This window comes from Rhinolophus ferrumequinum, chromosome 21, assembly GCF_004115265.2.
Source record: "Rhinolophus ferrumequinum isolate MPI-CBG mRhiFer1 chromosome 21, mRhiFer1_v1.p, whole genome shotgun sequence".
NCBI lineage: Eukaryota > Metazoa > Chordata > Mammalia > Chiroptera > Rhinolophidae > Rhinolophus > Rhinolophus ferrumequinum.
In genome coordinates, this window is record NC_046304.1 from 33373444 (window position 1) to 33390653 (window position 17210).

The 17210-nt window shown below is 54.6% G+C and overlaps 1 protein-coding gene across 2 annotated transcripts; it reads right to left on the reverse strand.

Moving 5' to 3' along the window:
* Positions 1-99: 99 nt before the first annotated feature.
* Positions 100-16248, reverse strand: PDK2 (pyruvate dehydrogenase kinase 2). 2 transcript variants are annotated; one of them, XM_033091051.1, is made up of 11 exons: positions 16031-16248; positions 14033-14174; positions 6989-7060; positions 6406-6590; positions 6062-6151; positions 5799-5876; positions 2805-2884; positions 2614-2712; positions 2346-2453; positions 1596-1709; positions 100-1020 (listed from the first exon to the last, which is right to left on the reverse strand). In XM_033091051.1, the coding sequence occupies exons 1-11, from the start codon at positions 16146-16148 to the stop codon at positions 880-882; spliced, it is 1227 nt and encodes a 408-aa protein (XP_032946942.1). In that variant the 5' UTR covers positions 16149-16248; the 3' UTR covers positions 100-879. The 2 variants fall into 2 exon arrangements, with proteins under 2 accessions (XP_032946942.1, XP_032946943.1); XM_033091052.1 differs by having other exon boundaries at positions 2805-2881; positions 16031-16247.
* Between the last annotated feature and the right edge of the window lie 962 nt (positions 16249-17210).

Genomic DNA, 17210 nt, shown 5'->3' on the forward strand with positions numbered 1-17210 from the left:
TGTGTGCTAAGGGGAAGGGGGGCATTCAGGGCTATAAAACTAGCTATGTACACAGCATTCTAGGGGGAAAGGCAGCCCCGGCACAGTGTGTCCGGGCACTTGGGGTCTGGAGCTCAGGCAGGTGGTGTAGGTGTGAGGCTGGCAGGTGGGGATGTGCATGTTGGGACATGCGCGGAAGGGTTTGGGAGGCGGCAGAAACATTGCTGGGGCCACCTGCGGGGTTTCCAGCAACCTGGCTGGGCGCTGACCTCAGGGTCCTCCCAGGTTCCTCCGCTTTAGGGGTGAGCTCCAGGGAAAAACTCCTTCTCTCCCAACCTTGACCTGAATGAAGCTCAGAGTGGTGGGAGAGGCTGCAGGACCAGGTCCCCAATCAGGGGTCCAAGGGTACAACCCCTTTCCCTACCCACCACCCAGATCTGGCGGGCACCCAGTCCCTTTCTAACACTGACATGGGACCAGGGCTGGGTGCCTGGGTGGGCTAAGGGACTAAGGCAAGCAGGGATGTCGTGTGGAAGGCCAAGCTGTGCAGGGCAGTGAGGGGCACCCAGGACCCCTGGCCGAAAAGCGGCAGCTCTGGTCTCAAAAAGGAGTGCTATGGAAACGTATCTCTGCGACACCCCAACAGGGCGGAGACATCCCCCGATACTCAGAGATCGCCCCCAGAGATTGGACACGGGACAGACCACCTAAGGTGGTCCAAGGAGACAGAGATCGGCACTTAGGGGCCACCGCAAACTGGTCACTGCAGTGATTTCCAGAGACAGAAGCTGGTCATCAGGGAGAGCCTCCCCCGCCTGGGGAGGATGGGGAGGGTCACCATGGTGGCCGGTCCCAGGGACAGCAGTCCGTCCTCCCGGGTGCAGATGAGTGTGGTGGCCCCTAGCTGACACGATACGTGGACGTGTTCTTGGGCTCCGTGCTGGGCACACACCAGTCGCCGGCCTCCTGGATGGTCTGGTAGTGGCGCCAGGCTGACTTGTTGTAGACGGGCAGGCGCTCCACTGAGTCCGTGGACAGGGCCTACAGAGTATCGGGCTCAGCCTCTCCCACCGCCCTGCGTCTTGCCCACTCCTCAGCGACCACCCTGGCTCCGAGGTGGGCTCTGGTGGCCACTGCCTGTGGCCCACGTCAGCCCAGCCAGGTGCCAGATAGTGGCTGAGACAATCACCCCAGCCCAGGAAGACCCTCAAAAGGGTCTGTCCCTCTGTGTCTTGCTCCTGCCTACTCAAGGAGCCTGCTCATTCAAAGGGTCAGGGAGGGAGAGCCAGGAGGTTGGGCCCTGTGACCTTGAACAAGGTCACCAACTCTGGGCCTCCATCTTCCCCCGAGATGAATGACAAATTCTCTATGGTACCCCCTTCCTTCTGCATCTCATAGGTCAAGGGTCCCCAGAACAGGTGTCTTAGTCATGGACTTCCTCAAGTTGCCTGCCAAGTAGGGAGCAGCTGGGGGTTGGGGAACTGCAGCTTTGCTCTGATTCTCAGTCTGGAACTGGGAAAGGATTGCAGGGATGAAAAAGAAACCTAACAGCAGGCCGATAGTGCCTGACCTGTCAGCAAATCCCCCGGCAGGACTTTGCAGGCAGGGGCCCTCACCTTGAGATAGATGACAGCGTCAGTCCCAAAGCCCTCCATGGAGAAGAGCTGTAGGTCCCCCTGGAAGTACTTGGCATAGAGGCGGGAAATGGGAAGCCCATACCCGAAGCCAGCCTGTAAGTGGGCAGGAAGGGAGTGTGATGAGAAGGCTGGTGTTGCAGTGCCCCATGTGCTACGTGAGGAGTGCTGAGCTGGGGCCATGCAGGGGATTCCCAGAACTGGGGTGGGGGGACACAAGAAAGGGAAGGCTCTGAAGCAAGATGGGGGCTGTGGGAGGAGGGCGAGCAGTCTGGGAGAGGGAGGAAAGCTGAGGAGGAAAGGCAAGGTGGGGGCAGGAAGAGTTAGCAGGGCTGGGAGAGGAGGTCGGCCTTGGGAGCCAGGGGCTCTGGGCAGCTCCCGGGGCTCCTCGGAGTCTCCATTTCCCAAACCCAGCACTGCCTACTCCCTGGGAATGGCCAAGGAAGTGTTGATGAGTTGAACAACGCCGAGAAAGGTAGTAACTTTGTGGGGATACAGAGGGGAGAGGGAGAACTGAGGAAAGGTGACAGGGAGGTGCTGGCCGGGGAGAGATGAGAGGAGCAGGGAGGCCCAGCCTCAGGAGAGGTGACTGACATCACACACAGCCACACAAGGATGGAAGGACCACGGGACATAAGGGAGCAAGAGACAGGGACGAGTGACAATTTGATAAGGAAAGAGCACAGGCATCCTTTAGGAGGCCGGAGGGGGGCTGGAATGAAGCCATCTCACCAACGGGGTTCCCCCGGTGCCAGGCTGTGGGGTAGGTGCTGTGGAGTACATGTAGCTGAATAGTCGCTCAATCTTCCTCAAGGGGACACCCCCGCCTCGGTCACTCATCTGGGGAAAATGGGACATGTCAGGGGCTCTGCAGACCTGTTTTCCACCGACTCCCCACCCCTTGACATCCTTGACCTGGTCTTCTTCACCTCTAGGGTCCTGGTAGAATGGAAGCCCCCACCCCACTGCTCTCTGGCCCCCAAAGTCTAAGGTCACATACTTTGATGGACAGATCTTCCTCGCCCAAGGCCACCATGACCTTGATAGGGGGGAGAATGAGGCTGGACTCATGGCTCTCCACAGTTGCTCGCATGGCATTCTGTGGAGGCAAGGAGGAAAGAGAGGAGTGAGAGAGGCCCAGCCCTAACTGGCCCTCACGCCCCACAAAGGGCCATCCCCCAGCCTCCTCACCTTGAAGAGTTCAAAAAGCATGTGGTAGAGGTGAGAGGGGACATAAACCATGTGAATTGGCTGTGTGGAGTCGGACGCTGCTGGGGAAGCCAAAACCAGTGATCAGGACATTGTCAGGAGGTTGCCATTCAGCATTCATCCACCCAGCATCTGACACTCAGCTCTCAGCCACCACCCACTATCCGTCCATCTGCTCACCCAGTCACCCAGCATTCACTCATTCCATTCAGTCAGTGTCCATCCAACCATCTACCCAGCCATATAGTAGTCATCGATTATACAATGTCCGTCTGGCCGTCCGTCCTTCCATCCATCCATCCAGTACCCACCCATTCATCAGTCATGTCCATTCAACATCTATTAATTCCTCTGTCCAGTGTTCATTCCAACATCCAATTGTCCTTCAGTCTATGCATCTGTTCAAACATAGAGCCTTACCATCTATCTATCCATTCAGAGTACAGATCCATCCTTCCCTTAATCTACCATTCATCTATCCATCATTCATCCATTCAAACACCGCATTTTGCCGTGTATAACGCGTTCCTGTGTATAGTGCACACCCAGGTCTTTGGCCTAAACTTTCAGGGAAAAATCTTTCCTTTTAATTTTTTAATTCAAATTTTTATTTGTTTACATTTAGGTACTTGTTTTTTGTATTATAAAGGAATTTTCGCATTTATTTTTTAACATATTACGGTACAAGAATTTTATGTAACAAATAATTACAAAACACAAGAACAGAGCTACAAGGTACAAGACATTTATGTACCGGTAACAAATGTATGATATTTACATCATCAGAGAAGGCCAAAAACTCTTCGTTTTTGCAATTTTGTCTCAAGTTCAACAAAACCAATTACCGTATTCCAGGGTATTATTTTCCATACGGATATTGTTATTGACTTCTAGAGTTACACTTTTAACTCAGAAGCATAAATAAAGGAATTAAAAACATTTATATACAGAGGGTGCCAAAAAAATGTATACACATTTTAAGAAAGGAAAAAACTGTACGAAAATTGTAATACGATGAATGATGCGTTCATTTGATTGACACCATCTTTTGAGTGAACGTTGTATTACAAATTGCTACATAATTCAACTTCGAAAAGTATACATAGATAACATCGCTTAAAGTGTGAATACATTCTTTTGGCACCCCCGGTAGACATGGAATTAGTACTACCCAGGTATAATGCGCACCCTTATTTTTCCCTCACAAATTTGGGCAAAAACCACGCATCGTACACAGCAAAATATGGTACCATCTATCCTATATCCAGCCTACTAGCATTCACCTGGATACCAGAATCCCCTGGAAAGCTTTTCCACCCAGTGGAGTGAGGGGTATGCCCAGGTGATTCTGACACCAGCACCCTGCTTCCCGAGAATCACTCTAGCCTGGAGCGTTTCTTGGTGTTAGGGACTAAGCGTTTTCGCCTGAGACCTGCCTGGCACAGAGCTCTGTAGGTAGCAGGGGCTCAATACGTGTGCAATGGACCAATGCCTGAAGGAATCTCAGGCTCTGTGCTGGGCAGTGGGGACATAAAGATGAATAAAATACTGCCCTACCCTCTCAGAAATTCAAGTCTAGACAGAGAAACCTACAACTGACTGTCGCATTAGGTGTTGTACCCAGAGCTGTGTGCCAAGCCCTGGCTTTGACCCTGGGGATACTGAAGTAAAGTAGCCTGTCTCTGCCCTTTGGTCTCTGTCCCCAAGTAATTCGAACAGTGCAACACAGAGGTATACCTGGGGCAAGTGGGTGCCTGTCTTGTCTGGGAGGTCTGGGAAGGCTTTTTGGAGGAGCTGCACTTGAATTGGGCCTTAATGAAATATTAGGATGCAGGCAGTGACTTCCAGGAACAAGGCATGAAACCTCAGGTTCATGGAACACAGGCAGAGCGTGGCTGAGGAGCAGGTGGGGAGGGCAGAGTAACTTCCAGGTCCCTCGTCTTCCTCTTTCCTGTACCCCCTGGCTCATCAGCAAGCCCTGACATCTCTATCTCCAAGATATTTATCAAATCCACCCCCTTCTTTTCATCTCTGATGCCATCTCCTCCCCTCGCCTGGCTTCCTGCAGTGACCTCCTAGCTGGTCTTCCTGTGTCCTCACCTTCTTTAACCTTTAAATATCATTAGAATGTAAGTCATTAGATCCTGTCACCACTGGTGCTTCAAACCCTCCAATGACTCCTGCTGCACTCCAAATCCCAGCTCCTGTCCACGGCCCATGGGCCTTGCATGCCCCCGTCTCTCTCCAGCCCATCAGCCCTACACGCGCCCAGCCCTGCCATACTGCTCCTTCTGGTCTTTAACCATCCTCTGCCAAGTAGGACCCCCGTCACTTCCCTCTTGGATCCATTCTGCCCTTCTTTCAGGGATAACCCTCCCTCAACGCTTTACCTGGCACATGGCTGTCCGGCTGGAGGCTAAATTCTCAGCCTTCCTTGCAGCTGGGCTAGCCAGGTGACGTAGGGAAGAGATGTGCTCAGTCACTCCTGGGCCCTGCCTTCCACATCCTCTTTCCCCTTCTCCGGCTACAGAGAGGGAACCTCTCTCGTAACTAAGCCACTGTTATTTGGATTCTGGGAAGGCAGCCAGACGGATACCCCATCTCATCCTCTGCTCTTCTCCATCATGTCATGTTACCCCACTGTATTTCCTTCCCGTCACTTCTCACGATCTGAAAGGATCTTGTTTATTATTTGCTCACTGGTCGAAGGCCCCATTCTCAACCTCCCCAGCACCAAGAATGTAAGCTCCACGAGGACAGGGACTTTTCCTGCTGTATCTACTGCTCAATAAATATTTACCAAATAAATAAATAAATAATAATAATGCAATAAAAGCTCTGCTTCTCCCTTATCCAGATTGTAGTTCATTTCCTAACTCCCCAACTCACCTTGCTCTCCCATGTCCCCAGCCTTGGGACGGACACACACACACACACACACACACACACACACACACACACGATCTGTTCACTCACCACTGATTTCCTGGATCTCCAGGTCAGGTGAGGCCATGTAATACTTGTCACACAGGAGCTTGGCCATGTCATAGGCATCTGAGAGAACAGAGGCGCCATTCAGGGAATGAGGTGGCCCAGCCAGCAGGCAGTCCTCTTGGCACTGACACTGGGCATGACCAACACTAAACCCATGGGGTCGTGGCCCCCATGCACCGGGGAATGGTTCCCCCTTCGTCCAGGTAAGCATGGAGGGGTCACCAGGTGCAGTGAGGACGGCTTACCTTTCACCACGTCGGAGACACTGCAGTTCGGGTCAATGCTGCCAATGTGTTTGGGGTGGGCTGGGTTGGTGCTGCCGTCAAAGATCAGGGCTGTGGGTAGGAAGGAGGGTGCTGCTGGCAGGGCCGCAGAGCCTGCCCCGCTCTCCCCTCCCCCCGGAGCTCCCCACTCTCCACCTCTTATTGCTAACGCCTCTGACCCCGCTACCCTCTTCTCTAACCTCAACCCCTCCGATGAGTTATGAATACTACACTGAACACTTGCGAAAGAGGGCACATCATTTTGCATTCAGTGAAGAGGTAACGTGATGAAGTTCACGCTGCCATTGCGCGCCCGCCCGGCTCACTGTGCTGGTTGATGAGCATGCGGATGGAGATGCGGCTGAGGTAGAAGCGGTCCAGGAAGTACTGGATGTTCTGGTTGGACACGGGGTCGTCGCCATAGGCGTCCTTGTACTCGAGCACGCCCTGCGCCATGGTGGGCACCACGTCGTTGTGGCGGTTCCGAATGGTGACCAGGGCCTCAGTGAACCTGCGAGGGAGAGCTGATGCTGGCCCCACCCGGGCCCAGCCCTGGGGACACTCTCAGCCCTTCCCCTGCTCTGACCTCCTCTCCACGGTGTCCTCCCCCACTCAGTCCTTCCGGACCCTACAATGGGCACACAGCACTCTCCCCGCTGCTCCCAAAGCCTGCCCGGACTCTCCCACTGCCCACCTGACAGGCCTAGGTGCTCCCCAGGGGCAGGGCCTGGATCCCCCAACAGACTCAGGGCGTGGTGAGCACAGGGGCTGTCTCCCACTCAGACTGGGTACCCCTGAGGCCAGGGGTCATCTCTTCCATGCCGCTGGCACTTCTGCCCCTGGGTCTCTGACTGGAGCTGCCGCTCACCTATACCTGCCCTCCTGCCCCAAACCAGGGCCCTCACTCACTGGCTCAGGGTACGTTGGTCTTCGGGGTCCTTGTCCAGGAACACCATGATGTCTAGGAGACTCTGGACATACCTGTGCACAGGGGAAGGGGGAGGACATCACCTCAGCTCCGGCCTGGGTCCCCTTCCCACCCGACTCAGCTCCTGTGGGCCGACGCCTGTGGGCACCGCACAGAGCTTGCCGGTTGACAAGCTGCATCATGAATTCTCACTCCGTGTTATCTGCACGTGAGTCTGTCTGACAATACAGTGAGTTATGCAAGAAAACCTCTAATGTGTTGGTCCCCCTTAGAGCACCTTTGCTTTGGAATCCTGAAATAGGAGTCTTAGAAGGGCCCTGGAGACCATCCCATCCACAGTGTCTCAAGGATTAGGAGACTACTGCAGGGCCCAGATGGGGCCGGGAGACCTGACCGAGTGCTGGCAGTGAGAGGAAGCTGGGGCAAGTCACTCAACCTCCCTGAGCCCCATCATGCAAACAGATCTTACTATCTGTCCCGCAGGCTGCTGCACGCCATGGGCACAGCTGACAGGGTGGCCAGCCCAGGGCTCCCATAAAAGGGGGGCTCAGTGAGGAGGACGACAGCCTCATACCCCCGACTCTGGGCTGGGCAGGTCTGAGCTCGGCACCAAGAGCTGTGCAATCTGCCTAGGGAACTGGATTCCATGGTGGGTGGGAAGGACCTGGGGGTGGGGTGGGCAGACCCAGATCTGACAAGCCCAAGAGCTCACTCTACCCCAAAGGGCCCAGCAGGAAGGGCCAGCAATCCTGCTGCCCCTCCATCTGCAGGCCTAGTCAGGAGGCCTGTGTCCCCAGGACCTAAAAAAGAGCTAGGTAACCAAAGGGAGTACTGGGAAACCCTGAACTCAAGGACAGCAGGGGGCTACCTTCTGCAAGGGAGTCAGGCCTACCTGTGGCAGCAGGTGGTACCAACTTGGAGCCACTGTCCCCTGCCCCCGAGCCAGAACACCCACTGTTTCCCTGTCTATATGCTCAGCTCACAGCTTGTTCTCCTGAGGAAGGCCAGAGAGCCGAGCCTCTCTGGCAGAAACACTTCCAGCCAGCAGGAAGGAGGAGCTGCAGAGAGCCCTGAGCGGGGAGGGCCCCTGGGACCTAACAGTCTCTCTAGAAAAGGCCCTTCCTTCTCTTGCTTCAGACAGGAGAGAAGAGGTTAAGAGAGCTAGCTCTGGAGCTCCCAGTCCCAGCTTTTCCATTTTGAGCTGTGTGGCCCTGGGTAAATCATGGAATCTCTCTGGGTCTGAGCTTCCACAACAGGAAAGGGGTGGCTTTTGTACCCATTGCTATCACTGCTTTGTGGTGACGATTAATGTGATAATTGGCACATGCCGAGTACATAGCAAGCACTCAAAATGTCTGCTCTTGTCATGACGGTTCAAACACTGTCAACCGCTGAGTGTATCCTGAGTCCCCGGCAACACGCGATGTTCTCCTCCTGGTCGTACTGGGCCTAGGCTCTGAATCACACCATGTTTTAATCCGTCGTGCTTTGGTCAGCCACCAATGGCAGGAGTGAGGCTGTGCCCTTCCTGCCTCCCCACCCAGGGCCCAGCAGAGCGCCCCCACGAGGCAGTATAGTCACCGATGGGGGGAGCCCAGAGAGCCAAAGAAATCAGCTTCCCCCCAGCTCCTCCTCCCCATCTCCTCCCCTGCAGCCCCAGCAGACAATCGGAGGCACCCCGGCCTCACCTGGACTTCCTGGAGAACGACAGCCCACACTTACGGTGGCCGTCAGTGCCCACCTGTGCTCCGCGTCTACACAGGCTCACTCACCTCCCCGCCTTTCTGAGCTCGCAGTACAGTAAGTCCTCCCTTGTCACTGTCATAGGTTCTGTGACTGTAAGCAAAATGACTACAGCGAAACCAATTTTACCATAGACTAACTGGTGTAACCATGAGTCTGTCTAAGTTCTTACAGCATGTCGTCAGCATTCTAATGAAATGATACTGAACGAAATAAGGTTTTTGAGGACCTGCAGTATTTCCATTTCACAAACAAGGAAACCAGCTCAGAGAGGGCAGGGGATATGCCCCAGTCTGTATGATGGCAAGTCTGCACCACATGGCCAACTGCACTGGTCTTAACAGTGGTGCCGCTGCTGCCAGTGGTGACGGCAGCCAGTATTTACTGGGCACCGCCCTTGTGCCAAGGCTCTGCTCGGTGCTTACCTGCTTGCCCACTTTAACCTCCACCATTGCCCTGTGAGGTGGGTGCTCCTGCTGGCCCCATTTTACAGATGAGGAACTTAACCTGCCGGGCGGTGGTTCTCTCTCGTGGTGGGGGTGACGAGTCAGAGTCCTCGTGCCCAAGGGTAGGGTGAGTGCTCTGGCCACTAGCTGGCCATTAGCCACCCATCCATGGCTGCCTAATGAACCCTAGAGGGCAGAAACAGGGCCTGGTCGCATGGCCAATGAATCCAGCAAAGGGCAGCAGGATGAACTGGCAAAGGGCACTCGGCCCACAAAGGGCAGCAGGATGAACTGGCAAAGGGCACTCGGCCCACACCTGTTGGCCCAGGTATGGGCAGAACTGCCAGCCTCAGGACTCAGTCTCCTGGACTGTGAAGCAGGATGTAGAATTCTGGCCTGCCTCCCTCACAGGGGAGTGGTCCTGCGTACTCTTGGAAGGGAGAACAGAGGATGAGAAGGATTTTCCCAGGGGCCCCCAGCTTTGGCCTGAAGCCCCCCAAGGATCTGGCACACCAGATCTCACCCTTGGGTCAGATCTTGATCCTAAAAGGAGAGACACTGGGGCTGGAGCCATGCTGGCTCCTGGGCTGCACACCGCTGAGGGCTGGAGAAAGAACTGGGCTTTGACACAGGGGGCCTGAAAGCAGTGGTGCAAGGACAGATGCATCCCTTCCAGGTTTACACGCCCTCAGCAGGCAGAGCAGGCGGAGGCCCAACATAACGCCTAGGCAAGGCTGGGCCTACCAACCTCAGCAGCAAACAAGGCCACCCAAGACCCCCTTGGTGAGATCTGAGCTTCGTCCCCCTCCAAGGTAATGTGGGAGTCCCACACCCTGCCTTCTGGGGCTTTCCAGCCAGTCCAGTGCCCAGGATTTGGGAGATAGGAGGGTGGAATTCAGGAGGAGGAGGAGGGAGCGTGCGTGTGCGTGTGCCCATGTGTGTGGAGGGGGGCGGTGAGAGAGAGTGTGTAGGAATAATGTTGGAATGAGTGTGCAGTGGGGGGCAGGTGCACAGCGGCTTGTGTGGGAGCAGGAGGGAGCGCTGAGCGAGTGGGGGAGTGTGTATAAGTCTGTGTGCCTGTGGCTGTGCACCGTGCACTAGTGTCACAGCTGTTGGGGACGAGTGTGAAGAAGGTGGTCACTGGGTGAGGACGGGAAATGTGATAGACGACGGGTCATATCTGGAAGCCCCTCTGCAGAGGGTTGGTGGGTGTGGGCCCTGAGCCAGGCAGACTTGGGTCCCGTTTCTGGCTGTGCCCTGAAGAGGGCACTGAGCCGCTCAGGTCTCTGTCTATAAAATAGGGTTCACAGCAGTTGGCATTCAGAGGAGATGATGCAGGGCACTAGTTTCTACTCAGATTATATAAGCAATGGCTGAGGGAGTCAATGGGAGCATTTGGCTAAAGCCTCAGCTCTGTGCCTGGCAGAACAGAGCCTGGGTGCCAGGAGCCTGCGTGGTGCTGGTGGTGATTCTTTTCAAAAACAAGGACTGGCTCCTGTGGGGTCGGGTTGGGGGGGCCTCCTAGGTGGGGTTTGGAGTCCGCACACCTTGCGGATAGGCAAGGGAGGCTCCTGAGGTGCTCCATATGGCCTCTCTACAACCCATGCAAAGACTCTTAGTGACAGGAGTGACTCACTGTCATTGGATTCTACTCTACAACTCTCCCTTAACCCCCCATTTTCTGGAAGCACATCAACACCGCCTCCACACCCTCCCTCAAGGAGGTGACTTCTCCTGGGAGGGGTCAAGGTCACACCATCCGTGCTCCAGCAACGCTAGCCATCAGACAAAATTCTATAACGTGAATCCCACTTTCCCACTGACTTGCAATGTGAAATCTCTCAGTCCAGGTCGCTGGCCCAGAAAGTAGCACTCTGCCTTTCCCTTCAAGAATGTAGCCTCTAGGCCATACAGCCTGGGCTGGAATCCCAGCTCTACTACTGACTACCTGAGTGACCTCAGACAAGGTTCTTCACTTCTCTCTGAACCTCATTCTCATCTATAAAACGGGGACCATAACCAGGCCAACTTCCTAAGGTTGTTGTGAAGGTTAAATAGCTAATACGTGGATACACTGAGAGCAGTCCCTGATGGACAGCACACGTTCCACGTTTGCTTTTGTTATCGTCATCGATATTATTACTATAGTATCTAAGGGGATCTCTGTCATAACCACATCACCTTTGGCCTGGAGCTGTCATGGCCCAGCAGCTCAGGACATCACGCGTTTATAGAATTCCCCACGTTTTCACATCTAGCAGAGACATTTAAGCCTTAGAAACAGCATGGATCCCCGCTTTACAGAAGAGGAAGCCGAGGCTCAGAGGAAATGTGGTTTGCCAAAGATTAAGTCTCTGGCAAGCAGCAAAGCCAAGCTTCAAAGTCAAGCTGATGCCACACCCAGGGCTTTCCACCACCTTCCCGTCACTTCCCAAACAGGGTCCCACTGCATCAAGTCTGTCCAGTTGAAATAATTTATTAAGTTTATTTAGAACCAGGAATTCTCCATTTGCTCACTGTGATTCCTGCCTAGCACCTCTCCCCAGCAAGGTAGAAACTCCATTGCCACATATTAACTATTACCACCACCACCACTACGAGCATTTGTGCAGGACTCTTCCATTTTCCAAAGGGGAGATTTTGTTCCTGACTCATCAGACTCGGAGGCTAGTGGCCCTCTTGCCAGGGTCCCTGGTAGGTTGTGCCGCTCCTCTCATGTACACTCTGCCCACCTCCACTGCCTCCGTCATCCAAGCTGGCAGGGGGTTCTCCTGGAGAAGGAGGTCAGCACCCTCTCAAGAAAGCCACCTCATCCCTGTCAGGAAGTGCTTCCTTCCCTCAGAGCTCAATCTCTCTTGGTGCAGCTGATGCCCATTTTGGAAACAATCTCAGCAGGCTGTCTCTTCAGTGTGTCAGACACTCCAGCAATCCCTTTGCCTGCTCTCCTCTAAGCAGAATCATCCACTGGGAAGCGTTCTCTCTTGTCTAACTTCCCTCCCTCCTGCTGTTGGTTGACATTACTCAGAAGGAAGAGTAAGTAAGGCTAAGCCCTGACATGTGTAACTGACTTTCAGGAAGGGGCTGTGAGAGGACTCAAGGGTGTCATGGGCAGTTCAGCAGCTCCCTGCCCCACACTCCCTGTAATCCCCTGGCTCTCCTGAGAACACAGTGTTCAGGGAGGGGCCTGAGAAGCTATGTCCTGGAGTCCGGGACCAGCTGGGGACGGAGCCAAGTCAATCAGCCAGACGGAGCCAGAGGAGGAGCAGGGAGAGGGAGAACAGAGGGCAGCTTCTGTCTCTGCCCCACAACTTCCACACTGCCCCATGGCAGGAAGTGCTGGTGAGCTCAGCATTTGGTCTTGGACCTCTGAGGAACAGGGTCAGCGAGGAGTGACCTGGTTGGGTTACATGAAAACCATCTCTGACCCCCCATCCCACCTCCACAGCTTTCACTAATAGCACTATATCCACAAAGCAAGTTCTCGGATGCCCTCGCCAGGTGCTTTCCTGCCTCCACTCCTTTGCAGGAGCAGTTGCTTTCGCCTGAAATGTCTTTCCCTTCTTTCTAAGTCTAGGCTCACCTCGGCCTCCTGAAAGGCCCAGTGACACATCACCTCCTCTGAGTCCATTTCAACTTCCACACAACTTTCTGATTCAACTAACATTCGCTGTACACTGACTATGTGCCTGGCCTTGTACAAAACACTTTCCTTCCCATATCTCATTTAATTTGCATAAGTCATGCATATGCAGGTCCATGCATAGAAAAAATGCTGGAAGGGCATCAACAAAACCTTATCAGGACTTAACAGTGTTTGGTTATGTGGAGGGCAGTAGTTGGCATTCTCTTCTACCTACTTTTCTGTGTTTTCCAAATGTCAAAGTGAACATGTTACACTTCCGCAACGAGGACAAAAGACCCCAATCCCTGTTATTTTTAAATAATATTTTGATTAATTTAAATAAAACTAACTCTTGAGCAGCTCACTGCTCCTATCACTATCTACACAGTGCTCAGTCCGCCCTCTTTTATCCGTCCCTCACGCCCCCCACCCCTACCCAAGACTGAGGGATCCTGGCTCAAAGTCTCTGGTGCTCCTGAATCCAAAAGGAAACCACAGCCAGACCACACCCACCAAAGCCAGAACTAACAAAAGATTTCCACAGAGGTGCCACTGAGGACCAACCATGACTGTCCACTTACACGCCCAGTTACAGAGTAAACTTTTTTATTCTACATGTAACTGGCTATAAGCTAATGTCATCTGGTTCCTTAACCCTGGACAGAGTTCTTAAATGAGCATGACTGGATTTTCCTCTGCTCCTGCTGCTCTGTGCAATAAACTTTTGGTCTTTGCCCTCCAGAGCTCTTTGGGGGTAGGTCCTACGTCTATTTGAGTGTCTTCTGACATCCAGTTTGACTTGTAGCTCAGATTACAGGAAAATTTGCTTCTTCCTGTTTCTGTATCTACAAAGTTGCCCCAGGTAAATATTATCCCTCAGGTGCTACGTTTTCAGGACCAGGGCTGGGAGTGAACACTGACATTAGCCTGATGTGGGGTTTTGGCTGGGAAAATGATTTCCTAGGTGGATCAGGGGTTTCCAGAGAAAGGAGGGTGGTAAGTATAGAGCTATTCCACAGACACAGAGGCTAAGAGCTTGGTCTTAGTCCCTGCTCTGGCCTAGCATTCTGCTTGTCGTTGGGCCACTCCCCAGCCCTCCCAGAGTCCCTGTGCCCCCCCTGTCCCCACCTCCCTCAAGGCTTCTGGAAGTGTGGAGGCTCCATCTCTGAGCCCAGAGCACCAGGTGATGGAGTGGGAGGTGCGGGGGGTCTCACCAGCTCTGTACCAGCTGCACTGAGGGTGTGCTCAGCACCCGGTCGGGAAGCAGGTTGATCTCTTTCATGATGTTGGCCAGGCGCACAGGCAGCTCCTGCCTGAGGAAGGTGAACGAGGTTTTCTCACAGGCATTGCTGGACCCTGGTGGGACAGAGTGCTCGGGTGAGCCCCACAAAGCCATTGACCAACGGTGCCGGAGGACAGCTCAGGGGTCAGCTTGATTAAATCCTTCATTTCCTGAGGGTTCAGAGACGTGACCGGGGTCACAGAGCAGGCAGCTCTCTTAGTACCCTGAGGTGCTCCAGCCTCTCCACCACCCTGCCTAACCCTAATCCTCTCCTCCCCTCCAGCTGAACCCTGCTGTCCTTCAACCACAGTGGACAGGGCCACTTCCAAGCGCTGCTGGAGCTGCCTCTGGCCTAAGCTACCTCACTTCTTCTCTTTCTTTCCCTCCTAGCAGACACTCCCTTTGGGAAGTTGATCCAGATGGACAGAGCAGCCTAGGAAAACCATCCCTTCCCAGGGATGGGCCCTGGCTGAAGGAAACTAGGCCTGGACCACCACATCTGCAGGCTCCCAGCCCATACTCACCAAGGCTGGTCTTGATGACTATTGTAGAGCTGCACCTGCATTAATACCCACCCACCTGTGAGGCAGACTGAGCCAAAGCATGGTAACCCAAATACTTTGGTCCTTGGCCTTGCTCCAAGATGAAGAGGGGGCAGAGCACTGAATGAGGCCACAGCTAGAGTCAGGAGACCTAGGTTCTAGTCCAAGTTCTGCTTCCGACTCTGTCATCCAAGACATGTCGCCATCCTTCTAAGGGTCTCAGTTTCCCCCACTGTACTATAAGTGGACCAGACTTTACTGTGAGCTCCTCCCAGCTGTGATATTTCTGTAATTGGGGTTCAGTCTGGACCGGACAGCTGCTAGGGGCTGGAAGTGGGCACAGGAGGCTTTCCTACATGGGGGCAGCTCAACTAGGGCAGGGGGCAGGCAGCCAAGTCCAGGAGAACAGGTGCTATGCATCCTGGCTGCCCCCTCCCTGCGCGCTCCCTTCAGTGACGCAGCTGTAACCAGATCCAGGCACTATCTCCTCAACTCTTAGGAGCCCTGGGCACCCTCTCCTAATCCCCGGCTGGCACCATGGAAATACCGAGTGGACAGACAGGGCCCACATGATGTTTGTTTCAGTCACCACATTGTCACAGCCTTGTTCCTGCTCCAGAGCCACTCCAAGAACACTGGTGGTGGGTGATCCTGGCCTAGGAATCCAGGGGCAGCCAAGGCTGGGTACAAACAGCCTGATTCCATCAGGCTGCCCTGGGCCCCTGCCCAACTGGGGACAGGCAGCCAGGCTGGAGGGGAATTGATCTTCAAGTGTCCTTGCCCACTGGGACACTTGGGGCCAGCTCCTTCACTGGGTGTAGGTATCCTGGTCAGGGCCTCTCTCCTGTGGGCATCTGAAAGAGCTCCTGCCCCGACTGAGCTCTTAGCGCCCAGCTGCACCTCCCGACACTGCCTTGTTATTTTCAACACACACACACACACACACACACACACACACACACACACACACACACACATTCTCTCTCTCTCTCTCTCCCTCCCTCCCTCCCTCCCTCCCTCCCTCCCTCTCTCTCTCTGTCTCCCACTCTTAGAGTCACCTAACCCTTTATATCGGGAAGACTCTCCAAGACCCTTCACAAAGCCCAGGAAGACATCTTGGACGCTTGCTTCTCAGTGCCCCAGCCCCCACATTTCCCATTAATAGTCCAGTCAAGAGTCTCTTCGGCCGGGGCACCCATAACCCTTTCAGGCCCGGCGGTCGCAGGCTCCCTGTTAACCCTTTCCTGCCAATACCCCTCCAAGCAACCCTTCCCTGTCACTCAGGGCCTTTCTTCTCCGCGTTCATCTTTCCTGGCCGGGACCCCTGCACTCGCCCCACCCAGGCCCCCGCGGGTCCCCGTGGCCACCTGCCCTTGCCCACTCCGTACCGAAGTCTAGAAACTGCTTCATGGACAGCGGGGACGGGGAGAACTTGCTGAAGTGCTCGATGTACTTGGGCGCCCCTGCCAGGGACGCATTCTTCAGCAGCGCGCGGACCCAGCGCATGGCGGCGGTACCGTGGCTCGGGTTCGGACTCCGGTTCCGGCGCGGGTAGTTCCCGAGCTCGGCTCCGCCCAGCCAGGCCCAGTGTCGCGATTCCACCGCCTCCTCCCCTCCCTAGACCTGGCCGTCCTCCAAGCTCCGGCCAATCGGCTGGAGGCGGCGCCCCGACGTGGCCAATAGCCGCTGACAAACAACTCCGGGACAACCAATAGCCTCCATCCCCGGCACGTGGCTTTCCCCGTCCCCCCCGCCCTCCCCTTTAACCCCTGTTCTCTTGGGGCGGCGTGTTGTTTTCGCCCAGCGGCACGGAGAGAGCTCCCTCCTCCTCTCCCCGACTCGGCTCACTCCGTCCGGTTCCCCTTTGGGCCCAATCCGGGTTAATCCGTCCCTCCCAAAGGCCCATTATTCCTCCTCCTTTTCCACTTCTTTCTTTCCCCGCTCCCTTCCCGAAACTCTGTCACTTGCCTTCCCTGAAATTGTCCGAGTAGCTCTAAACGAATTCCTGTCCTCCCAGAGGGGCCTGTGTCACCTGTCCTGATCCCTACCTGCTCTCCCACAGGGGGTTCCCAGTCCGGATGACAGTGACTGAATATTTGCAAACTTCGGGATCAGGATGTAAACCCGTATAATCCCTCATATAGACGTGCAGCCCTCCCACTTCCACCGGGATTCAAGTAGCTCAGGCTTTTCCAGTTGAAAAACACCCATCGTCAAAACCATAACGACTAGCCGTGGTGAAGGCAGCCCCTACTATCAGGGCTACGAGTACAGTTTTCAAAACACTTTTATTTTATTCTCTAGCTTGCTTGACCTGAGAAAGCAACCTTCTCCGCACTGGGCTTCGCTGGAGAACGGTCCTAGGAGGTGATTCATGCTGGGGGCCTGGAAACCCTCCCTTCCCCAGCAGCCCCGGCTCTCTAGTAGGAACGTAGCGCGCCCTCTTGCGTCGGACGTGGTAAATCCTGCCCCCCCACACCCTCCCCCACCGGCCTCTTTGATGTTTTTGCTCTTTCATTGTTCAGTCCTTGGCCTATACTTGCCAAGTGCCTAATATGTGCTAGGCTT

What these genes read in the sequence shown, in the direction of transcription:
- PDK2 (XM_033091051.1), bottom strand. Translation starts at nt 16,148, where the DNA reads ATGCGCTGGGTCCGCGCGCTGCTGAAGAATGCGTCCCTGGCAGGGGCG. An exon ending in GTGCAGCTGGTACAGAGCTG is followed by an intron (nt 7,061 to 14,032) that starts GTGAGACCCCCC and finishes CCCTGTGCACAG; the next exon opens with GTATGTCCAGAGTCTCCTAG. An exon ending in GCACCGGGGGAACCCCGTTG is followed by an intron (nt 1,710 to 2,345) that starts GTGAGATGGCTT and finishes GCCCACTTACAG; the next exon opens with GCTGGCTTCGGGTATGGGCT.